At 50.3% G+C, this 26,514-nt stretch overlaps 1 protein-coding gene across 19 annotated transcripts in view; it reads right to left on the reverse strand.

Annotated features, from left to right (window-relative positions):
• Nucleotides 1-26,514, reverse strand: part of ATP2B2 (ATPase plasma membrane Ca2+ transporting 2) — a 383,942-nt gene that overhangs the window by 102,782 nt on the left and 254,646 nt on the right. For all 19 annotated transcript variants that reach the window (XM_063805432.1, XM_063805430.1, XM_063805431.1 and 16 more), the window contains one exon: nt 23,105-23,622. In XM_063805432.1, the coding sequence (XP_063661502.1) occupies nt 23,105-23,303 (199 nt within the window). In that variant the 5' untranslated portion in view covers nt 23,304-23,622. The remainder of the gene's footprint in view (nt 1-23,104; nt 23,623-26,514) is intronic.

The raw sequence follows: 26,514 nt of genomic DNA on the forward strand, positions 1-26,514 counted from the left end.
ATAGCTCCCTGAAAATCCCTTTCCTTTTAATCATTATTTTAATAATTATTAATGAAATTGGTTTTTCTTAATGCTTCATTCCCTTGCTGACTCTAAGCTCCATGAGAACACTCAATAAACATGTGGCCTCTCCTAGACACACCTGCACAGGAAGAAGGAAGGTGAGGAGTGGTCAATGCTTAACTCCAAAGCAACATCTGCTCTAAGACAGGCATTTTCAGGCTGAAGACTGCGGAGCTGGAGAGATACTCAGGGTCTCCTGGAGTCACTCCCCTCTGTGCCGGAGACCACATAGCAAGCGCCTCAGTGGACTCCCGTGTCCTTGCTGTCGACAGGAGGGATGGAGGCGCCTCCAGCCAGACCCCCAAGGCCATGAAGGCCACAAAAGGACTTGGGGAAATGCAATCTCCAGCCTGGGCCTCAGCCTGGGATGTCACTTGAACTTTCCATTTAGGTGCGCGAAGTTACTACTGGGCGAAAAAGCTGTTGGTGAAATCCAGTATCAGAAATAAACGCCAGGAAAGCGGAAGCCTTCATTTCTGTGACAGTGGCTCCTCCCTGCTCTTAAAAAAGAGAGCTTATTTGAGGATCAGGAGCCATTTCCTAGAAATAGATTCCTCCTCAGGGAGAAAGAATTTTGCGGGGGATAGGAGGGTGGGGTGGGGGTGGGGGGAAGATGGTGATGAAGCAAATCAGAAAACCCATGGAGACCCCATGAGAGAAGGTCCCTCGTGAAAGCTGATTTAGAAACCGCATTCACATCTGTGATTGCATCTGAGTCTCAAGACTGCAGGGCCTGCATTAAGAGGTTCAAATTGCAGATGAGGAAACTGTGGTTTAGGGAGGTTAGGGAACCAACCCAAGGCCGCACATCTACACTTCAAAACAGATGTGGGTTAAGGAAATAGGGATAAGCAGTGTCTCTCATCCCGTCTTCTCTCTCTTTCAATCCCTGGTCCAGGATTTCATGGGATCCACAAGGTAAGCTCCACTTGATTATCTACGTCTCCAACTCAGCAAGTCTAAGACCAAACTAATTGTTTCCTTCAAATCTATTCCTCTTTCAGATTATATTGATCAGCCTCCCTGGGGTTTCTTGGATTTGACCTTTCTTTACTTTTGGGGTCATCACACGAATTCGGACTCTCGGCATCTCCCATCTGGCTATTCCTACAACGGCTCCGTAGCGGGTCTCCCTCTTCTGAGGCTCACTGCCTTCTGACCCACAATATACGCTGTTCTAATCACTCTGAAATGCTTTACTAATAATGTCTAACACCCATTGTGTGACAGTTAAGCCTAACCTTGGTCATTCAGTCATTCCCCTTCCTTTTCTTTTTCATTTAATCTTTATTAAACAAGCATTTTGAGATTGCTGCATCCAAAATATCAGGTATGTGCTGTCTCCTCAGGACACAAAGACACAGTCTGGGATGGTGAAGGTGGAGGGAGACACCTAAACAATTAATTCCAATCGATGGCGACAAATTTGTCCATGCTTTCCACCTGAAATACCTCTCCCTCCACCTTCAGTTCTTTTTCCAGGCCTGGTCTGTCACCTCCTCTTGGAATCTGCCTCAATCCATCCTCTCCTAACCATGTTTCCTTCTCTCTCGTGGTGCCTACCACATTGCTAACTGTTATGAAGGCCTGTTTGGGTCTGCCTACCTTCCTGTAACCCCTTTCTGCCAGCTTGAGCGTTCTGCCTCCTTTCTATGTAAGGTCAGTGGTCCAGCACATGGTAGAGCTCCAATAAGAGTAGAATGGATTCAACTCCAGTTTTAAAGTAAATCCTTCATGTGTTCTGTTTCTCCTCACTGACACCAAATCCGATTTCCTAGACCTGCCATCCATCCATTTGCCTTGATGCTGGGCTCAGGGCTAGGCTGCCTGGCCTTGCTGCTTATGGCCTGGGCATGTTAACCTCCAGGTGCCTCAGTATTCCCATCTGAAAAAAGGGGATTATACTAGAACCCATCTCACGGAGTTATAGTGAGGATGAGATGAGTTAGTAATGCCTGTTAATGTGCTTAGAACAGTGCTTGGCATGTGGTAGAAGGGTGAGCCACAATTATGGTCATAAAAGTCTTTTCCAGTGTTTTTGGAAATAGGCACTTTTTTTTCTATTTTTCCTTTAGGGCTGAATTCATTCAGTGTTGGTTTGGAACTATTACCCTCTCCTGCCTTGTATTTCATCCCTGTCCTGTGAGTTCCGGGGATCCTCTTGCCTCCCCAGGTGGGGTTGTGCTATGAGGGGACGAGGGGAGGGAAGGGTGGCTGGACCAACCACTTCTGTCCGGGAAGAATCACCAACCCCTCCCCTCACTGGGCCAACACCTGGTTGCCTAGCAACATCTCTGCAGCCACTTGAAATTTTATGGGGAGACACAATGTTCCCATTGAGCCCTCAAATCACAGTCCATTGAGTTCTGTGTAGCCTGAGGCTCAGTGAAAAAAGCAAGATGAACAGAAGAAAGCACCAAGCTGTTCAGAGGACAGAGCACTGTGTGAGGAGACTGTGCTGGGGTTCCAGCCACGCCTACCCTGGCAGGCTGAGCAACCCAGGGCAGTGTGAGGTGTCACAGAGGCCTTCACCCAGGTCTGAGTTCCTAAAGCGGACTTGCCACAGCCTCACCGGGCCAGCTGTTTCTCCTCCCAGATCCCTGGCCTCTTCTCAGCTGTGAGAGTGAGGATTTAGCACCTGCTTGGCAGGGCTTTAGCAAAAATGAAACGAGATGATGCATCATGTCTCTCCCTGACTCCCTCACTGTAGAGGAAAAACCCACACAACCCATGGTGCTCCTGCAGCCTCCTGTTGTCCAGCCCCATTCAGTCCCCTGGCTTCGTCTCCCACCCAATCTCCACTCAGGCCCCACCTCCCAGCCTTTGCCCACCTTCTCCACTTTGCATCCTCCGGGTCTCCTCTGTCTCCGGATCCCAGGCTCTGAGAGGCTCCGCTCTGTTATTTCCTACCCAGCCCGTGTCTTATTTCCTCCAGAGTCCTTAAGACAGTGGAAAATCTCCATTATTTTCCCATTTACAGGCACACCCTACTTTATTGTGCTTCACAGATAGTGCATTTTTTCACAAATTGAAGGTTTGCGGCAACCCTGCATTGAGCAAGTCTATAGGTGCCATTTTTCCAATAGCACATGCTCACCTCATTTCTCTAAATCACATTTTGTTAATTCTTGCAGTATTTCAAACTTTTTCATGATGATTAAATCTGTTGTGGTGATTTGTGATCTTTCATGTCACTATTGTAACCGTTTTGGGGCACCACAAACCATGCCCATATCAGATGGTGAACTTAATCAGTCAATGTTGCATGCATTCTGACTGCTCCACTAACCGGCTGTTCCCTGTCTCTCCATCTCCTTGGGCCTCCCTATTCCCTGAGACACAACAATACTGAAGTTTGACCAATTAATAACTCTACAATGGCCTCCAAATCACTTTAAATCAAAAGCTAGAAATGATTAAGCTTAGTGAGGAAGGCATGTCTCACTAAGATAGGCTGAAAGCTAGGCCTCTTATGCCAAATGGTTAGCCAAGTTGTGAATGCAAAGGAAAAGTTCTAGAAGGAAATTAAAAGTGCTACTCCCGTGAACACCTGAATGATAAGAAAGTGAAAATGTATTGCTGAAATGGAGAAAGTTTGAGTGGTTTGGATAGAAGATCAAACCAGCCACAACATTCCCTTAAGCCAAAGCCTAATCCAGAAGCCCTAACTCTCTTCAATTCCATGAAGGCTGAGAGAAGTGAGGAAGATGCAGAAGAAAAGTTGGAAGCTAGCAGAGGTTGGTTCATGCGGCTTAAGAAAATAAGCCATTTCTGTAGCATGAAAGTGCCACAGAAGTGATTCCTTTTGAAATATTACTACTCATTGACAATGCACCTGGTCACCCAAGTGCTCTCATGGAGATGTGCAAGGAGATAAGTGCTGTTTTCACACCTGCTAACACAACATCTATTCTGCAGCCCATGAGTCAAGGAGTCACTTAAACTTTCAAGTCTTATTTAAAAAATACACTCATAAGGCGATAGCTGCCATCCATAGTGATTCCTCTGATGGATCTGGGCAGAGTAAACTGAAAGCCTTCTGGAAAGGATTCACCACACCAGATGCCATTAAGAACACTGGTGGTTCACAAGAGGAGGTGAAAATATCAACAAGAAAAGGAGTTTAAAGGAAGTTGATTCCAACCCTCATGGATAACTTCGAGGGGTTCAAGACTTCAGTGGAGGAGGTCACTGCAGATGTGGTGAAAATAGCAAGAGAATGAGAATTCTTAACTTGTTCATTCATAAGAAGCAACTCCTCCTCCATTCAAGTTTGATCATGAGATTGCAGCAATTCACTCACTTCTTCATGCTCCACTTATCTTTGGGTATCCTAACATTCCCAGTCCCAGCCCCCTTCTCCCACCTCTTCCTCACTAGGATGCATTTGGAGAAATCACAGTATCAGAAATAGCACCCCCTACTTGGTTAGAACTTGGAGCTGTCAGCTGAGCGAGAGCCAAGTCCCAAGAGGCCACCGAGTGTCCAGTAAAGAAAGGGTTTTAATAAGGCTTTTCTGACATGCCTATTTTCCCTGAGGTTGGCCACAGTTCTGTGACCCCTCTTCTTTACTGGACACTCGGTGGCCTCTTGGGGCTTGGCTGTCACTCAGCTGACAGCTCCAGGTTCTAACAGAGTAGGGGGTGCTATTTCTGATACTGAGATCTCTCCAAATGCATCCCAGTGAGGAAAGAGGTGGGAGAAGGGATATAGGCCTGGGAATGTTAGGATACCCAAAGATAAGTGGAGCGTGAAGATATGAGTGAATTGCTGCAATCTTGTGATCAAACTTGAATGGATGAGGAGTTGCTTCTTATGAATGAGCAAAGTGATTTCTTAAGCTGGAATCTACTTTGGGTAAAGATGCTGTGAACATTGTTGAAATGACTACAAAGGACTTAGAATATTCCATACCTTAGTTGATTGAGCAGCGGCAGTGTTTGAGAGGACTGATTCCAATTTTGAAAGTGGTCTACTGTGGGTAAAATGCTATCAAACAGCATCGCATGCTAGAGTAACCTTTCATGAAAAGAGAGTCAATCTACACAGCAAACTTCATGGTTGCCTTATTTTCAGAAATTGCCATTGCCACCCCACCTTTAGCAACTGCCGCCCTGATCAGTCAGCAGCCATCAACATCGAGGCAAGACCCTTAACTGGCAAAAAAATGACGACTTGCTGTGGGCTCAGAAAATTGGCAGCATTGTGAGTGTGTGACTCACTTTATTGTGATATTTGCCTTATCGCAGTGGTCTGGAACCCCCATTATCTCCTAGGTGGATGCCTATACTTGCTTTTTTGCTTGTCACACGCACACAAAAAGCCAAAATATGCAAGCCCCATGAGGGCAGAGACATTGTTTTGTTGTTTTTGATCACTACCCTTTTATCTCCAGGGCCTAGAACTGTGTCTAGCACATAGTAGGTGCTCAAGAAACATCTACTGAATGAATAACTTAAAAAAAAAAAAAAGGATTTCCCAGTGTCTGGCGTTTGGTAGGTATTCAGAGGCCTTAGCTCTCTTGTTTCATTTTAGGCTTTGCTTTTCCAAAAAGGGGGTGGGCTGGCACCCTGAAACCCCACAATGCTTGATCCGGCATCTACTGGAGGCAATTCTTTTAAAGCTATTTATAGCAAAAGATAAAAATAGCTCTTAATGAAAGCATGGTAGAAGAAAATCATCACTCCCGGCACTTTTCAGGGACAAAATTTCAGGACAGAGCTGGAATGACAGGTCCTAGAGGCTCTGAAATTTAAATACATGAAATAGGGAGAGGAAAAAATATCTACAAGCTGAAAGCATCTGGAACACATTCAAAGAGCAGGGGCTTGAGCCAGGCAGGCGCTGGTTTGGATCTCACCTCTGTCACCTGTCGGTGCATGGCCTCGGGCACACTGTGCCTCAGTTTCCTCATCTGTAAGACAGTGATAATACCGGAAGGAGATGCCATAATAAAGGGCATGTCCTTCCTCCTCCAGTGCTCAGAATTAAACCCCAGGGCTGGGACCTGCCCCTGACTCAGGCGAGATCTCCATCAGCCTCCCACATTGAGGCTGCACAGGCCTGAAGCCTGGCAGGCTCCCAGAGATGGTACTTGTTAGACAATTTAGGAAAGCCCTGGGGCAGGTATGGGAGTGGGGGTGACAGAAAAGCTGGCAGTTCTAGATCAAACAGTCAGCAGTTCCAGGAGCCAGAACATGAGAGGGAGAGTTTTGCGGCCTGGCCTCGCATTAACTGCAGCGGTTGAAAAACCGATTATTTTAAACCCCAGCGCTCACTTGCTCAACACTTTCCCCTCGCCTAGGTAATTAGATCTCCCAGGACTTCAAGAGGATGCTGGCGGCTTCACGCCAGAAGCGAATCTCACTCACGTGTCCTTGAGGCTGGCAAGGAGGTGGCAGGGGCATGTCTTCACTAGCTTAGATCATAGCCCCTCTGGGCTTAGGGCTGTCTCCCTGGGACCTGTCTCTTGATAGGGGACAAAGGGACGCGGCTTTCTACATTAGGGACAGAGGGAATGACAGGGAAGCCTGGCAAGGGCATGTATAAGGAGGCGGCAGAGAGGTTGCTGTTGGCTTTGGCCAGGGTTAGATTCTCTGATGTTTCTGTGGCCCCCAGGCTGAGCTGGACTGGGGGCTCTGGTTGGGGTAGGGGATGGGCTGGGGGAGCTCTCAGTATGCAGACAGGCACCTCCACACACATGCATCTGCTCCCGTTTTCACTTACTTAGAATCCCTGCTAGGGCTGGGGTTTCAGAGGCCAGTGAAGCTGTCTTGGTTCAGGAATCCAAAAGCCCAGGCTGGTGCCTGTCTCCCCACCAGATGTGCTCCAGCTGCCTCTCTCAAGTGGACGGGAAACCCTTTAGCCACTTACGGGCTGAGGCGAAGTGTGGGAATAGAAAAGCTACCCTCTGCATTCTACAGTTTGCCTCTGTAGGAATTTTTTTTTCTGCAATGGGGCTCACCCAGGGATTTTCCCACATGACTATTTTCTCAGGGATTGGCCATAGTTATGTGACCCCTTTTCTTTACTGGACACTCAGTGGCCTCTTGGGACTTGGCTTTCACTCAGCTGACAGCTCTAGGTTCTAACAGAGTAGGGGGTGCTATTTCTGATACTGTGATTTCTCCAAATACATCCCAGTGAGGAAAGAGGTGGGAGAAGGGGGATAGGATTGGGAATGTTAGGATACCCAAAGATAAGTCCTGACTCTGTCACCCCCTCGCTGTGTGACCCTGGACAAGTCACTCTCTCAGCCTCAGTTTCTTTACTATAAATGGGAGGTAAAAAGTGTGTGTCCCCCTGAGCAGCTATGTTACCAGACGAAACCATGAAGGTTATAGGGTCTTGTAGAGTGCCTGGGAGAACCCAAGGAATGGACATAGGTGATTTGAAAATACTGAAGAGCAGAAGCCCCACTGTTACCTAGCTTCAGCAATCCATGGAAGGTAGTTCCTAGGCATCCAGCACGTCAGCTGATGCTCAGGATAAATGTCACCTCCACAAGGAAGCCTGTCTTGATTGCCCACCTAAAGCTGCCCCTCCCTCAGTCACTCTCAAAGCACTTATCCACTCGATATTTTGTTATTCATTAATTTATTCTGTATTTTTTTTTTCTGGACCCCTGGAAGCTTTGTGAAGAAGAATATCTTTGTTGGTTTTGCTCACTGCTATATACCTAGCTCCTAGGACTGCATCTAGCACCAAGTAGTTGCCCAATAAATTGTTCTTTAAAGTGTAAAAAAAAAAAATGCAGCAGCTTATTTGAATTAGTAAATGAATGCAGTGATTCTCAGCTAGGGGGTGGGGCATACCCCACTAGGGGATGTGCCAAAATTTTTCAGAGAATAGTAAGAAGCAGAACATCTATAGTCTCAGGGCACAACTTAAACATGATCATCATTTATTTTCAGTTACAATCTTTAACTTATTATGGAATCTCAAATGACATTAGCAGACGGGGGAAAGATCTGTAGTTTCAAAGGAAGCTCTGGGTTTCTACAGATTGGGGACTTTGATCTCCTGTGGCCCTGGCAGCCCGTCCCTGAGGCCCTCCTGCAACAGGGTATGGCTGGATCATACCAGGCCTGCAGGCCACAGTGAGGAGTTTTGATTTCATTCTGAGAGCAGTGGGAGCCACAGGGTTTTCAGCAGGTGGTGGCACAACCTGACTTGTATTTAAGTTTACTCTGGCCATAAATGGGAGAGGAAGAAAAAAGGGAGGGGCTTGTAATACATTATTCTCATTTAATTTTCCTAACAACCTTGTAGGTAGGCATATCTGGACCCCTTTTTCAGATGAAGAAACTGAGGCTCAGAGAGGGAAAGTGATTCACCTGAGACCACACAGTGAGTGAGCACAGGAGCCAATGCTGGACTCCCAGTCTCATGGTGCCCCATGGTCAGGCCCTGTCAAGTAGCTCCAGGGCTGACAGCCTCCAACCCCTGGGTCTGGGACTTTTGATTTATCTACTTATAGCCCATGAGGCCCAGGCCGAGGTGCCCTTGAGGATGTCACTGGCCAGAAGGAGGCAGATGAGTGAGGCGTGGAAATTGGGGTCATATTCTCAGTTGCCCCATTGGCAGATCAGGTATCTTCCTGGCCCCTCCCCTGGCCCCTCTTCCTCATATTTGGGCCTGAGCCCCAGTGTGGTTTGGAGCAACTGAAAACTTTCAGGCTTCTGAGCCAGCATCCTGTGCCCTCTATGGGCGAAGAGAGTTCTAGGAATGACCCTTCATTCCCTTTGACAAATGGTTAAGAGCACAAGGTCTGGTCTCATCCAGGCCTGCCTTTCACAGCTGTGCGACGTGGGCGAGTCCGTCAACCCCTCTGTGCCTCGGTTTCCTCACATGCAAAATGGGGGTAGGAGTGGCATCTCCCACCTCAGGGCCTGAGCTGTTGACACAAGGTGGTCACCCCCCAACCGGACCATTACCGGAGCATGGGGCAGCACTTTCCCTCCAGCTCCCATCCTAAATCAGATCCCCTGGTCTTCTGCTGGCCACCAGGTGGTCCCAAATAAGGAGGAAGCAGGGGGGTCTGAGGTTCTCATTGAGGGGGTGGTATGGTTCTTCACCCTGGCCACCTGAGCTCCTACATCTTCCTGGAGGGTCCACAGGCCTCGCAGTCAATCATGAATTCACTAGGCTTAGGATGACCACCCTGTCCCCATTTTGAGGTGAGGCCTAAGCCTTCAAGAGCACTTTTCCAGTATCTGGGCCACTCCAGACCTCTGAGGCTCCCATTCACCCTCATCTGCCTTATGGGTGTTTGTGAAGACTCTGCCCTAAGATACTTCTCAACTTGGGCTGCCTATGTTCTTTTGGGGGACTTGTAAAGGTGGACTTTCAGGCAGGGTGACAGGTGGGCAGGAGGTTTAGCTCATTTACTTACACTCTGGAGAAGGTGGGAGGGGTTGGGAAGTGAGGAGGTAGAGGTGGGTATGGCTGCTCTGAGCCTCCGTACCTCTCCTGGCTGGGTCCTTCAGTTCACTGTTCTCAGAATTGAGCCCTGGAGCCTTTTTAAAAGACTCTGGGACTTCAAGCACTATGAATTTAAAAAAGAAATAAAAAAGATATTATAAAAGAAAAAACTACAGCTTAAAGAAATTATCAAGAAGAGAAGCAAAGGCCTGTGTTGAGTTTTGGCTGTCCAGTGGCATTCTGCTTTCCTTTAGGGGATTTGGTCTCCCCAACTGGGAAGAGTCTTGGTGACGATCAGTCAAAGTGTCCCCACCTTCCTGGCCTAAGCGTGGGCATGTGATCAAGCTAGGCCAATCACCTCCCAGGGATGCTCTCTCCTGGGACGTAGAATCAGTGATTTGCTGGTGCCAGCTCACACTTGCTTGTGAGAGCTGATGGCTAAAATTTCAGGTATTTTGTGAGCTGGTTGTTAATTATAGCCATCATTAGAAATCAATTATATAAACCTACAATTATATAAATTATATTTTAAAAGGCAACAAATACCCCAAACTTATCACCTCCTAATTATTTTACATTTCACTATTATCTATTCTCTCTAGTAGACAGTCTATTGTATCTGCATGGTAGAAATACCGTATAATGGTGTGCTGCTGTGCCTCTCGTCCCAACTCTGTGTTTAATGATGTCATGTGGGTAACGTGGTGGTATTTACACCAAGGAAATCAGCACCCACTGCAAAAGAGGATTCCCTCACAACTAGAGAGCTGGGGTTAACATTCACCAGCACAGGCTGCTTTGGAATCCTGAGCTATACAAGGACCAAAAGTAGCTTTTGTAGTGGATTTTTCCCAACCTGCAGTTCCCCAAAGGGACATTTACTTAGTGAGTCGTGCCACTGATCCCTGCATGTCCCCGTTTCCTTCTGGAAAATTGAGCTGGGTTTTCCAGCCTTTGCTCCAACTTGGAGAGCCCACTCCTAAGCTGCCCTCTTGCCTCCACTATGCTGCCCAGTCAGCTTCTGTTGTTTACGACCGACATGCCTTAGTGGAGCGACATCAGCACACAGGCAGAAACAGGCTGAGGAAAGAACCATCACCCCAGTCTCACCCTTCAGCCACAACATGGGGTACATTCTAGATGTTTCCTGCCAGCCCCTTTCCCCTTGCATCTGTCTTCGTGGAGTTGTTGCCATCGTCAGGACATACGATGCTAAACCCATTTTTTCAACATCACATTATTTCTTGAGCCTCATCCACGTGGCTTTGCATTCTCTGTAACAATCTTTTTCCATAATGTCCCAAAGGCACGTGGAGAAGCTAAAAGGTACTTAGTTACTTTCCTAATGTGGGGCACTTAGGAATTACTTGTCTTCTTTTCCCCTTTAGTGTCACATAGAGACGTGGTTGAAAAATCTGGGACTGTGGATTGGGAGACCTGAGTTCTCATTTAGTTTTGTGCCAGATGGCTGTGTGAGGCTGCGCAAGATGCCTCCCTCTCTGGGCCTCAGCTTCTTAACCTATATAATGATCATGATAATGATAATAGTAATAGTAATAATAATAATGATGATGGTCTCCACTTCCAGGGGTTTCCTGGGCAGTGCTAAGTGTGTTGACTCACATCAGCTCATTTATTACTTCTCACAGCCCAGGAATAAGAATGATTTCACAGATTGAGTAAACAGATTCTGAGAGGTGATGTCATTTCCTCAGCACAACATAGCTAGTGGGTGGCAAAGCTGGGGTTCAGACCCAGGATGTCTGCCTCTTAACTCTCTCACCACACTGCCACTTCCTAACGCCCACTTCTTAACGCCCACTGAGCATCGGGCTTGGGGGACAGACACATCAGTACAGCAGTGAGCGTGTCCCTCATTACAGTCCGCTTGCTGTCCTGTTCATGTCCCCACTTTACAGAAGCGAAAGCTTCAGTTCTGAGGACTGAAGTGGTTTTCCCATGTCAGAGTGTTCTGGGCTGAATCATGCTCCCCCAAATCCATATGTTGAAGTCCTAACCCTCAGTACCTTAAAATTGTGGTGGTATTTGGAGATAGAGTCATTGTAGAGATAGGGACACTGCAGATACTAAATTAAGATGAGGCCATTAGGGTGGGCCTAATCCATGCTATGATTGACACCCGTATACAAAGAGGAAATTTGGGCAGAGAGACAGATATGCATAGTGGGAAGATAATGTGAACAGACACCGGGAGAAGATGGCCATCTACAAGCCTCCAGAACTGTGAGAGAATGAATTTCTGTCATTTAAGCCACTCAGTCTGTGGTCTTTGGATGGCGTGGCTGAGCTGAGGCTCTGCAGGGAACCAGGAGGTTGCAGGGGAGACCAGGGAGGGGGGTGGCGGGTGTCTCTGCCCCCTGGCCCATACCCACTGTGTGCTGGGCAAGTCCCTTCTCTCCTGGGTCTCAGTCTCCCCATGTGCACCCTGGGATTACTGAATCAGATGGTCCCTGAAGGCCCTTCCAGACCTGTTGTCTCATGGGTCCATGAGTCTCTCAGGCTCCTATTCCAGCTGCTCTGACCCCACTGAGCTGGGGTGTGCTGAAGGGGGAGGCCCCAGGGAACACTCCATTCTGCTGTTCTTTCCAGCAGAGCTTTCCCAAGGGCTCACCCAACAGCCTGCCCTCCTCAGTGTGGGCTGTTTCTCCTTCGTCCTATTTCCTGGCGACTGCTCTGTCCAACTGCCTGCCAATCCAGTGTCAGATACTCTCATCACACTGTACCTGCATGTGACACTCTCCTCCGACCTCTGACATCTTCTTTGCCTGCTGCCTGCTCTCTCCCTTTGGGGTGGAGGCTAGGGCAGGTGGGTCCTAGGGAGCCATCGGCTGAGGCACTAATTTCCACTGACTATAAATAACTCTGGGTCTGAAACCACAGCAGGGGCCTGGATTGCACCAGGAGGAGTAAGATAATCATTGTGGGGTGAGGAGGGCCTGTATAAATAACTTACCCGCCCTGTCTGGGCCTCTCGGATGACAGGCAGGCCTGGAGGCAGAGGATCTCTCCAGCTGAACTCGAGGCGTTTGTGGGACCCAGGCTGGGTGGATGACTCAGGTCCTACTAGCATTCGAGATGGCCCGCCTGCAGTTATACAGCAACATTTCTCACCCCTTAGCCCGTGTGACAGATGAGGAAACTGAGACCCAGGGAGGAGAAGTAATTGGAAACTGGGGTCTAGGCCCCTGGGCTTCTGGGAGCTAGAGAACTGTTGCCAGGGATGCCCAAATTCTGGTCCCCCGCTAAACCTGACCTTTGGGAGCCAGCGTGGGAGGGCCCTGAAGCTGCTTGGTAGGAAAGGACTGCTGGGCCAAGGCCTGGGGCAAAGGGCCAAGGGCACTGCCCTGGCCTGGGCACTGATGGGCCAAGGTTTTGAGGTCACGAATTTTCAAGTGAAGAGAGGCCTGGAGTCTGGCTGTGAGTCAGCCACCCTTTGACCCATCTGACGTCTACAGAGTGGGGGCATCGAGGCAGACAGTTTCACAGTAGTAGAATGTCTGAGCCTGGACAAGCCTCAGAGACGACCAGACCAACCTTCTTTATTTTCCAGATGGGGAGGCTGAGGCATGGAACAGGGTGGAGGGAGCTTGGAGAGGGTCTCAGTCGATAAGGGCCAAAGTCAGGCTGGTCTCCGCCCCTGCCCAGCATGGGTGGACTGAGCACCCTTTTCCTGCACAGTCACATGCATCCCCCTGGGGCCCCCGCAAAGACCAACTTCGCCTAAGGCCCCTGGGCCAGGCACATTGTGTGTTCTGTCATTTAATCCACAGTCAGTGTGGCCCCTGGAAGCCCGACAGTGTCTGCTCCATTTCACAGATTTAACAAATGATGCATTAAGAACTTATGTGATCTGTGCCCCAACCCAGGCTTTTGGATACTCTAGTTTGGCATTTTTCTCCAGTATCAGAGGTTTTCAATTTTTTTTTCTTTTTTTCAACACTTTGTTAAAAAACCAAAGTCTTCAAAGCATTTAAAAAGGAGTATCAGGCCGGGCACAGTGGCTCAGGCCTGTAATCCCAGCACTTTGGAAGGCTGAGGCAGGAGGTTCGCTTAAGGCCAGGAGTTCAAGACCAGCTTGGTTCACTGCAATCTTTGCCCCCTGGGTTCAAGTGATTCTTGTGCCTAGCCTCCTGAATAGCTGGGATTACAAGCGTGTACCACCACACCCGGCTAATTTTTGATACCCTGTTTCTACAAAAAAAAAAATTACCTGGGCATGGTGGCACATGTCTGTAGTCCCAGCTACTTGGGAAGCTGAGGTGGGAGGATCACTGAGCCCAGGAGGTTGAGGCTGCAGTGACCTGTGATTGTGCCACCGCACTCCAGCCTGGGCAACAGAGTGAGACTCTATCTAAAAAAAAAAAAAAAAAAAAAAAAAAGGAGTGTCTCTGTCTCTGGTTCATGGTGGTGGGTGAGAAGCCCCAGAGTCCCATCCATTCAGCATCCCCTTGTCCCGTAGGGCACTTCTGTGGAACCTCAAGGCACTGGGGAACCCAGCGTGAGAACCATTTCCCCAACCTTCGGTTTCCCTGCATCCAGTGAATTCACTGGCTCTCCATGCACCTGGAGAAGGCTGTACTCAGGGCCTCATCTTATGGAGCTGGAGGCCCATTTCACACTCACAGGGACATAAACACTATTATCCAACCTGACAGTATACATACACAGCATGAACAAACAGACTAAAAACCAGAGTCTACAAAAATGAATCTGTAGTTCAAGGGCTGGAGTCCTCTGTGCTTTGCGATCTGTTCTAGGCTCCAGGCACAGTGAATTCCTCACTGTTCCCTGTACACATCCTGGTTGTCATCACAGGGCCTTTGCTCACGCCCCATTAACTGCGTGTGCTTCCCTCCCCATCTTTGCACACTCAACTCTGCCCTGTCCTTTCAGGCCTCACTCAGAGGAAGCTACTCCTGATTTTGTCCCCAATCAGGTGGGGATCACTCCTCCTTCATCAACCTTTAGAACATTTCCTCTTGCAGTAGTTATTTTTGTCAATAGAAAGCAGCAGACCGAGGAGGTCATGTGTGCACATTTGGGAGCCAGACAGTGTAGGCACCAATCCGGGCCAGGTCACTTGTTAGGGGTGGTGCTCTGAGCCTCAATTTCCTCATCTGTAAGCTGGGATGATGACAGTTCCTGTTTCACAGGGGTGATGTGAAGATTATAGGAGAAAATGCCGTGAAGCCTCAGCAGGGAGCCTGGCTGCTGTTAGTGTTCAATGCATGTTAATTACTCTCTAGTATCATAGCTATAACTAGCATCGTGGCTAGTAACTAGTAGCACAGCTAGGCTGGGACAGTCTTAAGGCGGGAGCAGTTTACAATCCATCTTTGCACCTCCCTTTCCTGGGAATCTATAGGGAGCTTTGGAGAGTAAGGGGATCTGGAAGGGGTTCCTCCTTCCTCCCCCTGGCTACACTGAGGCCTTGGCTTCCTGCCCTTGGCTGCCATCTTTCCTATTGATTCCTGCCTGCCTCTGTGCCCCTGGAGTTGTTTCCTGTCTTTTTGTTTTTTTTGAGACAGAGTCTCACTCTGTCACCCAGGCTGATCTCGGCTCACTGCAACCTCTGCCTCCCGGGTTCAAGTGATTCTTGTGTCTCAGCCTCCCAAGTAGCTGGGATTACAGGCGTGCGCCATCACACCCAGCTCATTTTTGTATTTTTAGTAGAGATGGGGTTCCACCATGTTGGCCAGGCTGGTCTCGAACTCCTGACCTCAAGTGATCCACCTACCTTGGCCTCCCAAAGTGCTGGGATTACTGGTGCGAGCCACTGCACCCGGCATTTCCTGTCTGACATCCTCTGCCCCCTTGAACCAAGAAGGGATATCCTTGAAGGCCGGCCCTGTCCCCATCTGCCCACCTGTCCTGTGTGTAGCCACATCACACAGACACTGCCCCTGAGAAAGCATATGGAAGAGATCTGGGTCTCTTCCCAGAAGAGTACATGTGGCCCAAGCCTGCACATACTAGGTGCATAACATATATTTGTCCAATAAATAAATGTGTGTCCACCTCCATCACTGCTTGGCATATTAGAAGCAGGGGGAAGCAATGGAGATGTTCCATCAGTTCTAGGAGGTGGGTGTTATTATCATATCATTTACAGGTGGGGAAACTGAGGTTCAGAGTGAGGGGATGACTTAAGGACTTAGAAGGTGAAGCTGGGACTCAAAGTCAATGGTCTCCATATTCCTTCCCTTTTCTGGGCACATAGTAGGCACTTAGTGATTAGTGCATATTGATTCTGCAAAATGATAATGCCTTCATAGTAAGAATCAGGGCCCCCTTCCTCTCCAAGCCTTTGTGTCCTACTCAAGGGGCTGCTGTGAGGATCCCAGGGAACAATGTGTTGGGAAGGCCTGGCTCTTAGTTCGCTCACAGTAAATGAGAGCCAGGGTAGTTTTGGGACTCAGGCCTCTGCATGGTGGGTCTGCCTAATGCTCTGCCTAAAGTGAGGCCCCGTGGAAACGCTGCCCTTACAACCCATCTCTTCTACCACCTCTCTGGGTGCCTGATTATGGGAAGCACCTAGTGAGCCAAGCAGCATCGCTCACGGGACATGAAGACTCCCTAGTCTTGCTGGAATCACCAGGAAGCCCTTCAGTCAGCTGCCGGGCAGGATCTTTATCTATCTGTCCTGTGCTCTCCCTGCCACCCCATGGCCTGCAGAATTATTTGCCCAGCAGACTCTACCACCCCAGCCTATGACCATCGATAGCACACATTGATTAACATGTGGGTTTATTTTATTGATGATTCAGAAGGATATGCAGGCAGCATTCTGGAAAGCATCCACACATGATTCATTGGAACTTCACATTAAACTGTGCTTTTGAAGGATTTTTTTTACCCCATGGTAGTGGTGATGGGGGGAGGTGTATAATAAGCATTGCAAATCAAATATGGGGCTGACATTTTTTTTAACCAAGACTCACATGCATTGCTCAAGCCCATTGATCTACCAAACAAGCTGCCTTTCTCTTCTTCACTAATTAAAACCCAACGTCTCCCTTGAAGCCACACAGAGAGTTCCCAGCAGAGAATAATAACAGTAATGCTGAAATAACACCTACCATGTGCCAGGCACTAAGTGCTTTGCACATATTACTTTAATGCTTACAGCGACCCTATGAAAGAGGCACTGTTATGACCTCATGTTACAGATGAAGAAACTGAGGCACAGTTAGATAACTGGTCCAACGTCCCACAGCTGGATAAGAAGTGGCGCCAGGATTTGCACCATGATACCAAGTTGGCCTCTTCCCCACTGTGACACTAGTCATAGACCCAGTCAGCCTGGACGGTCCCAGCTCATGCCTAGCACCCTGGTGTAATTACTAACGGTGCCGTGGTTTGGCTGGTAGAATCTTTAGCCATGTTATATTTCAGGTGGTTCTGAATCCTACCTTCTCTCCTCAGCTGTCTCCTCAATTCTGTTTTCTCCCAATCCAGGCCATGCTCTCCTCAAGAGCAGGGAACCTTTCTGATCTTCCTCCCCAGCACACAGTAGGGACCTTCCATGCTGCAGCAGGTCCACAGCCTCTCCTCCATTTTCCTTCCCTCTTCCAATCTCCTTGGGGTCTTGGTGGACTGACCCGTGCCCTCTGGTTGAGCATGTGACCAGGTCTGATCTATCAGCCCACTCCATCTTTAAGCTGCAGGGATTGGCTCAGGAATGGCCATGTGACTATAAGTGGCCCAGTGAGAGCGTAGTCTGGGATTTTTAATGGGGCGGGGCCTATGAGGAAAGGCCTGGCTGCAGCATTGACCGGGATGGGAGGATGTTAACCCGAAGCTGCCGGAGCCCCCATGTGCTAAAACCCGCCTGAAAATGAAGCCAACACAGAGGACAGCGGAAGTGAAAGTAGGAGAGGGAAGGACAGAGTCCTCCTGACGGCATTTGAGGTCCTGGAGCCAGCCGTGCCGGAGGCCAGACCTATCCCTGGAGTTTTCAGTTGCACAAACCAGAAAACTCCTTTTGTGCATAAGCCAGTTCGAGATGGGTTTCTGTCAGATGGAGCCCTCATGGATAAAAATGCTCAGCAAATACTGGGCCTAGATTCTTCTGTAAAAGCACTTTCAACTCACGGTCTACAAAAGGCAGAGAGTGGAAGTAGTACAGTTCTCATTTCACAGATGAGAAAACTGAGGTTGTCGGAGACTAAGTATCTTGCCTGAGGTCTCCCACATACTTAGTGACACAGGTGAGGCTGGGACACCTCACCAGTCGTCATGTCTTCCCCTCCACCCCTGCATTTATTTGAGAAGGCAGCTGTGTTTCCTCAGCCTCTTGCATACTCAGGAGTTTTTCTCCTCTCGGCCTCATACCTGACAGAGTCCTGGGCCTTAGAATGGAGCATGGGCCGCTTCACATGAAGGCGCTGGAGTGGGGCAGCAAGGCTTTCCCACTCATCTCTGGCCAGGCAGTGAATTCCCCATGCCGACTCCGTGTCTGGGCAGCCCCCACGCATGACCCTGCCCAGGCTTCCGCCGAGTCTGTGGCTCCCCTGGCTTCCCTGTTGACCTCTCAGGGTCTCAGTGATCCTTGGGTTGACGGAACACAGAGGGAACTAGAACGTGGCAACAACACACGGAAGACCCCTGCCCCTGCCTCCACATCCTCCTGCTGCCCAGCTAGCGGCAGCCCCATGGACGTTCTCGTTCAATATCATATTCACGTGCAGCACAAAGTACCCGCCATCTCCCATGATCTGCTCTCTCGTCCTCCCTCAGCCCCGCTCTCTCCTCCACTTGGGCAGGCTGTGGGATTCATACAAAATTAACCGGAGGTTCCGTTTCACAGCACTCTGCAGTATCCGGTTCCCACTCCACCTTGCTGCCGCCCCATCTTTGTCCCCCTTATCAACCCCGCCAGGAAACATACTACGTGGCAAACACCCAACAGCAACCTATCAACGTCACCCTTTCTGACAACCCGAGGTGGGTGCAGGTGTCAGGAAGTGAGCAATGAGGGCTGTGTGTGCAATGGCTCAGGGCAGCGCAACGCTGGGCTCAGGGAACTGGAGCCATCTGCTCCATGGGTGACACAGGGTGTCCTGTGTCTGTCCCCAAGCCTGCAGCCTTCTGTCTCATGAAAGGAGGGGCACTGGGACATCCCCTGCCTCTTCTTTCTTCTTCCTTTTCTTCTTTCCGTGAATATTTCTTGAGCTCCCAGGCAATGCATCAGGTGTTGGAGACATGGTGGAGAATGACACAGAGCTCCTGCCTCTAGGCCTCCCGGACCACCTGGCACTAGTCACCCATCTTTCCACGTCCTCTGATGGCATGTTAACTCTGCATTGGGCACCGCCACTGTCTTATCTGACTGCCTAATTCTTTCAAGGGGATGGGGCCCATGCATGTTTTTAAAAGAAACACTAGAGTATAATAACAATGATAATAAACACCACTCTGTAGGTGTCTAGGGTCTGCCTTGCACAGTGGCTTATCTAATTTAATGCTCACACCATTTGCATGAAGTGGGTACTGTTACTATCCTCACTTCACAAATAAGTTCATTGAGGTTCAGAGAGGTTAAATTGAACTCTCGCAGTGTCCCTTGAAGAGAAAGACACTCAGGAATGGAACTCAGGTTTCTGGGATTTTCATGTCCTTGGCTGAAACAGTGTGGAAGGAAACGGAACAGTAGAGGTAAGAAGATAAAGGCGTTAATTAGAATGGAACAGAACCAACAGTGGAAGAGGAAAGGAGTGGAGCTTAGATGGGGGTAGAGGCTGCCCTTGGCCTCACAGCCTCACAGGGGGGCAGGTTTACCCAACAGGTGTCAGGAAAGTAGGGTCTCCAGGTGGGACATCCAGTACTGCTGGGCTGTGGGAGCCACACCCTGAGCTGGCTGCCAGCCGTGCCCTGGGTGAGCGCTGATTCCCTGTGGCCTCAAACCCCATTTGTCACTTTCAGAGATCTTTTTGCCTAAAATTAGCTGAACTTGAATGGGAAGGCTAATTTACGCTTGGCCTGGAGCGTTTCCTGCAGTGTGACTCAGAGGCCAGCTCCCTGTTCACGTCAGCAGATTAGGGGTAGGGGGTGTCGGGAATGGTCAGCCTGAGTCCCTGTGTCTGGAGCTGGCACAGCCCAGACCACGGAGCTTTTAAACTGGGGCTGGGGCTGTGCCAAGGATTTCTCTAAATCAGAAGATGGCCAAGCAGGGTGGGACAAATGCTCCATATGAGACAGAGTAAAGGAAGTGTCCCTTGGCCCCACCCTATTCAGGCCTTGTCCTACAGTGGATGCCAGAGGATTCTTCCCAGGTGGCCGTGCTTGGCTCAGGTCTGAGCATGGGGCTGAGTTCAAAGCCTGCTCTGACCTGAACTGTGGCAGTGACCTCGAGCCCTCATATCCCCCTCCATAAAATGGGGTAACAGCACTCGTTTCCAGGAACATGTGTCATAGAGATGCATAACAGCCTTGTACAAAGTGTTTCTCATGTGTGGACACTGGCCACCATTCCAACCTTTCCGGAGAACGTGCCCACTTTTTCCCGAGTGATGATACTCATCATGAAAACAATGACAAGAGCTGACATTTATTGAGCACTTTGATGCTGGGCACTTGACCTGATTTTATTCAATATTCACAGCCTATTTTATTGATGGGGAAATGGAGGTGTTTAGTCGCTGGGGCTGAATCCTACCACGCAGAACTGCCCGTGTGTCAGGGACTGTTCTAAGCGACTTCATTTTGTCCTCCCCCAGCCCTGTGAGGTAGTCACTGTTACTATCCATGATTTACAGATGAAGAAATGGGGGCACAAAGAGTTTGAGTAACTTGCCCAGAGTCCCACAGCAGGCAAGTGGCAAAGCTGGGATTTGAACCCGGGATGCCCAAGTTTGGGTCTGTGGCATTATGCTCTTCTGCCCCTCCCCAAATCTCTTCCAGCCTGTACCTCCCAGCCCCCTGGGAGATGCTTCTAGGGACCAATGTGGCAGGAGCTGCAGGAAATCCTATGATGGGCTTTCCTTCTCCTCAGAGATCTTGCCCATCAGAGATCTCACTAGGTTCTCATGAATGACCAGGAGACCAAGGCTCAGAGAGGTCAGACGAAAAGGCCCAAAGGCACACGGCTGGCAGGTGGCAGAGCAATAGAGATGTCATTATTGTTTCCATTTTACAGGTGAGAAAACAGAGTTCTTTACTTTTCACCTGAAGCCTCACTTCTTGCAGCATACCAGTTATTCTGTGGAATCCCCTCTAAGAAATGCTGCTGTAGGCCATACTACATGCTTTCCCTTCTCTTTCCTCCATAGCCAAGTCCAAACACCTTCCCTTCCACGAAGCCTTCCCTGACCTTCACTGCCCACCAACCTCACTAGTGCTGAGTCCTGGGGTCCTTGCTGCTCTTGGTCTTGATTATCTGCAGTTTGGGCTACTCAGCTGTCTGAGAGCTCCCCCACCTTAGGCTGGGACTTAGTAGCTGTGTCTCAGGGTTTTACCGGGTCCTCATCTGTGCCAGGCACCAGGTTGGGCACGGGATGTACAGAGAGAGCAGATAGGGTTCCTGTCTCAGCTAGGCAATACTCCCTCTAGCAGTACAGAGTGGGCTCCCAGGAACCAGCCAGAAATGGCCCTGCAAGGTTGCTGGAACTTGGCCATGTGCTGCCCAACTTCCCAGCTCTGGGGAGCCTTTCTGGTGGGAGTGGTAGGTGGTTTTCTTAACTAGGGTCCACAACCCTGCTTTGAGGGGGTCTAGAAACCCACAAATAGTGTGAGCCACACCTGTTGCATGTGGTTGGCTGATTTTCTGAGAGAGGGGCCACAGTGCCCATCAGCTTCTCCCCAGGGACTGGGGCTGAGAGACATTTAAGAATTCCTGATTTGAGGCAATCTCCCAGTCCCCAATCAACAGGCAAAGGCCACTTGAACAACCCTGCCTGCCAGCAGTCCTCATGTGCCAACCTGATGGTGGAGGGGAGCATAGACCATTCTGCCAGGGATAAGTGACCACAAGAAGCCGGGACCCAGAAGTCTCCAAGCAAAGCCGATGCCCATTTTACGGCCACAAGCAGCTGTTTTTAAGCCTCGTGCCAGAATCATACTATGAGGAAAGGTTACTTTCTCTATTCCCACCCTCCCTGCCAAAACAAAAAAATAGCACCCAGTGAGAAAAGGTGTTTCTAAACTTCTGCCTGGGCTCAGGCCATGGGCAAAATGTCAGTGAGAACAGTCAATGTGGGAAGAAGAACCAGTTTTAGCTTTTCTTTCTGACCCAGGAGAGCAGACAAAGAGGGACACAGACAGCTGGGAGTTGCTGGGTGTAGTGGAGTGTAGGCACACACGACCAGTGGACTGCCAGGCAAGCCCTGCAGGAAATGCTGCCAGGGCTGGAGTCCAGCAGGGCCCAGGGCTCAGAGGACTGGACAGAGGAGACAGGTTCCTTTTCTGTCATGAAGGATAACAGTTCAGATGCTGCCTGCCTCCCAGGTGGTGGTAGATATCTGGGGAAGGACTTGACATCCACTTCTCCTTAGAATAATCATGGCTGCCACTTTGAGCACCTACTGTATGCCCAGCCATGCACTAGGCATTGTCAGGTAGGCATTGGCCCATTTTCCAGGAGAAGAAAACTGAGGCTCGGTGCAGCTTTGCACAAATGTTTAGGATTGGGAGTGTCACTGCAGAGCCTCACACACATGCCTGTAGGGTTAATGTAGGGAATGCTCCCTTTCCATGGTGAGCTGAAGGTAACTTGTGGCAGGTAACCCAAACCACGAGGTCTGGTACCCAAGCTGGGCTGACTTCCCTTGTCTCTGTTTTGAGGCAGAGGACCCAGCTTTGGTCCCTTCCAGAAAAGCCCCCAAGAGCTGAAACACACTGTAGAGATTCAGGCCTGCTCAATTTTGGCAGTTGCAAGAAAGCCCCACTCCACCCTCAAGGCAGGACATACAAGGACATCTGTCACCCTTCCTATCACATCCATCTTCCTACTGCTTTGTCTGCCCAGCAACCCTAGAGCTGTGATGCCCCAGAGCCCCAGCGATCCCCAACCAGAGTCTGGATTTGAGAGACAGACTTGATTCCAGCCCAGTGGCAGGGGATTGGCTGCACATTAGTCGTGCTATGGTTCCACACTCAAGCCCACACTAGGGAATTCCTGGGGCCTGGGGAAGGAAGGACCGGGCCTGCATGGTTGGAACCCCCAAATCCAACCACTGTGGGCTAAGCGGGGAAAGCAAAAGCCCCTCCTGGGCCTGGGTGCAGGTTCCGTGTTTGTTCTACCCAGTGGCCCTTCTGCCTCTGCCTCAGAAACTAGTGCCTCCCATAGTAACAGAATGTTGAACTCGCCACTCTGCGGCTGTGGGGCTTCTTGTCTCCAGAACACAGTCTTGACCCAGCTTTCTTCCTGCCATTCTCTCTGCAGGTGGCTTGGGTCATGCCCAACCCCTGATGAAGCCCTGCTCCCCAGCCTATCCAGAGGGGCTGATACTCAGCTAGAATGCACTACAATGGCCATTCTGGCATTTCAGCCTTTCTCTGACACATCCCTGCTGTTACATATTATGAATATGGCCCCTGTGGCCAATTCAGATGGTGGCCACCTAGGCTGCAGCCCTGGGTTCAAGTCTTGAACACTTACCTTCAACAGGTGAGGTTTTGAGGCGCCGGCAGATGGCTTCGGTGTCCCCATAAGTCTCCTTGATCTTGACCACAGCCTCAGTGCCCCGCAGCTCCATGAGGGAGCGGAGCTCCTCCATTGTGCACCCGAACTCGCCCCCATGGCTCGACTCATTTCTTTGGTTTTTGGAGTAAAAGTCGCTGTTGGTCATGTCACCCATGTTTGCTGCGGTCCTTGCTCGGGCTGGGCCCAAGGGTCAGCGCTGGACAAGAGGCTGCCGGGTGATGGCTGCTTGTGGCTGTCCTCAGCACACCCTCACTGGTCAGCTGTGGCACCGGGCGGCCGACTCCGGGTCCCGGGGGGTGGGGGTGGCCGAGGCGGGCTGGTGACAGTGGTGGTGAGCTCCAAGGGGTGTCCTCCAGTGTGGGACAAGGTCCAGGGGCCGGAGGGGCTCAGGGCTGTAGACCCAGGAGTCTCCATTCAGTGGGGCCCATGCTGCTCCCTGGAACTGGCATCTACATGGTCAGGGGTGGTGGCTCCTGTGGGACAAGCACAGAGTGAGTGACAAAGGCCAGGCGCTGGAGGCCACATGGGACAGGTGCTCAGGAAGGCCCCAGGCACACGCACAGCAACCTAAACAACACTGACTACACCCATGCCCCCTAACACACCAGCTCACACTGTAAATCCAATGCTACTAGCGCCAACCCAGGCACTCCACGATATGCCACCCTCAAGGCATAGCCTCATAACACACTCTAACTCCCTATTTGTGTGTTGTGCTGTGGAACACACTGGCTTCACAACACACACCCTGTGTACACACATCCCCCGACATATACCTTCTGGCATGTCCTTGTGTCCTGTGCCACTGCCACACACACGTCAACACCCAGGCCCCATGCACCGGCTTTGAGCCATACAACTTAACCTCCCCACCCCTTTCCCTCAAGAATTGCTGTGCTCACAGGCCCTCTGAGCACACCCAGACTCCATTTCCCTCTTTCTCTCACTATCCTTAACATGTTTACACACGCCCCATGCCCAAATAATCTGGGACACACTCCCCCAGATACACGGTTCCCAGGTTCCCCGCCCCTACAAATCCTCCCTCCACCCATGCCACCTGTGTCCACCAATACACTCTTCTCCCACATCCCTCCCCACTCAGGTCTCATAGGCATGGGGATGGGAGAAAGCCCCCACCTGCACCCACAGGCCCCCACCATATTAATCGAGGCCCTCGGCCTGGCCAAAGAAGCCAGCTCATACATAGTCACAAGAATGTCATTTAGCCCAGAGCTTGGTCCCAGTATGAGTTCAGGTCCATGGAGCCCTCACCTGGCAGGGGGAGGGGGGGTCCCTATGGACCAGCACCAGGGACAGCGGCTTCCCGTCCCTCTCTGGAGCCCAGGAGGAGGTGGGAGCTCTGGCTTCTCCCTGCCCGCTCGGCCACCCTTACAGGAGTGCGGCATCTGTGGGGCTGCCAGGAGAGAATCCAATCCACCCCGACACCCAACACCGGAGGCCGAGGCCCCAGCAAGCGTTGGGTGACAAAGGGCCCCAGCTGAGCTCGGTTGGGTCTGGCACAGGGAGCGGCCCCGCCCTGCAGTCATGGACAGCTGGCCATCCTGGGCCCAGGACGGTGAGGGGAAGGGCTGAGAGAAGGAAGGCAGGACTGACCCCCTCCTCAGCTCCACCTCCTCCCCTGCCTTATCTCCTTCATAACCTTTTCGTCTTTCACACATTTTAGAGCTGGAGGCATTCTAGGGCTAAGTCACTTTCCCAGCCAGGAACTTGAAGCTCAGAGAGGGAAAAAGCACTCTTCCAGAGCCGCACGGAGTGAGAGTGCTGAGGAGTGCAGAAGGAGATGGTCTCCTGGCTTATAGCCCCGGGCTCCTCCCCTTCCCCTAGGGGGTGCTCCCGTGTTTGTCTCCGAAGAGCCCTGGTGGGTGGGTGGACTGTGCCAGGCAGCCGCTAAGAACACAGTATCTGGCATTGGAGCGATTTGGGTTCAAATCCTGGCTGTGGGACCCTGGGCAAGTTCCTTCAGTTTTTGGAGCCCTGGTTCACTCATCTGCAAATTGGGGGCAAAACAGTCACTCTTCCTTACCCCCACCCCTGACTACTTCCCAGTTTACTGAGAACTAATTATAAACTGTATTCAAATCCAGTGTGTTTCTGGATTTGGGGCTTCCCAGTCTTGGGTCACTGGGTGCTGGAGCCACAGGAGAAACCTTAAATGTTTTACACAAGGGACGCTTTTACTCAGGGATGCAGTAGGAAGATTATTTTTACACTGGGACTAACAGATCTCTTATGGAATAGAACATAAAATGGATGTGATACCTCAAGAAGAGACACAGAGACATGAGACACCAAAGAAACTGCACGCTTGGTGCTCCCACCTACAATACTCAAAAGAGGCCATGTTCCTTGGCCATGGATGGAACACACACCATCCACAGAATCCATGAGTTTTGACCCCAACAATGTATTCCTCGGAGAAGCAGGTGAGGCAGGGACCAAGAATGTGAATAAAAACAAACAACAATACCCCCCTGCCATTTCTTAAGCATCTACTATGTACCAGGCACTGTGGGATGAGTTCTGTATCATCCATCCAAGGTAAATTCTATAAGGGTTGACCAGAAAAGCACTTGGCTCCTTGTAGCTACCTAGTAAACAAATGTTAAATGAATAAGTGAATGAATGAAAAGCAAACAGACACTGTCTCATTCTGTACAACACTGTGAAGTGGATACTAGAATTACCTCCATTTTATAGACCAAGAGAATGAGGTTCAGAGGGGTGAAGTCACTTGCCCAAGGTCACACAGTGGGGAGATGCCACGGAGTGGAAGATCTTTTCAACCTTAGACTTTGGACTCTTGTCCACCACCCTGTAAGAAGGGCCTGGCAGGGGCCTGGTCTAGGATGCTGAACCTCTCTGGGGAGAGTGTTGGCATTTGGGTTTGGGCCGAATGCTCTCCTCCCCCTGCTACAAGCTAGTGCAGAGCCTCAATACGGCTCCCTCCCCAGTCTAGGGCCAGCCACAGGAGGCAAGGAGAGACCTCTGAGAACATGTGGGCCCGTGTTCAGGGTTGGATGAGGCACTAGGTCCGTGCAGGGATGGGGCGGGAGCTTTTACATTAAGCAGTGCTCTTCCTGCTGCCTGCTCAGTGTAAATGTGTTTGGTGTATGTTCAGGAAGCTGGGTAGAGAAAATCCAAATGGCAGGAGTAAGACAAGGATAGAGTGAGGCAAATGGGCTACAATTGGGGCAGAAGGAAGGAAATGAGGTCAGGGGTCCTTCAGGCCAATGCAGTGGCTGGGGCTTGTAGGAGAGATGGGTCTCAGATGCTGGAGGAAGGTTGAATCCCGCTGGAGGGGTGAGTGCTGGGGAGGTGATTTGACTAAGAACTTTCCAGAA

Source organism: Pan troglodytes, chromosome 2 (assembly GCF_028858775.2).
Source record: "Pan troglodytes isolate AG18354 chromosome 2, NHGRI_mPanTro3-v2.0_pri, whole genome shotgun sequence".
Taxonomy (NCBI): domain Eukaryota; kingdom Metazoa; phylum Chordata; class Mammalia; order Primates; family Hominidae; genus Pan; species Pan troglodytes.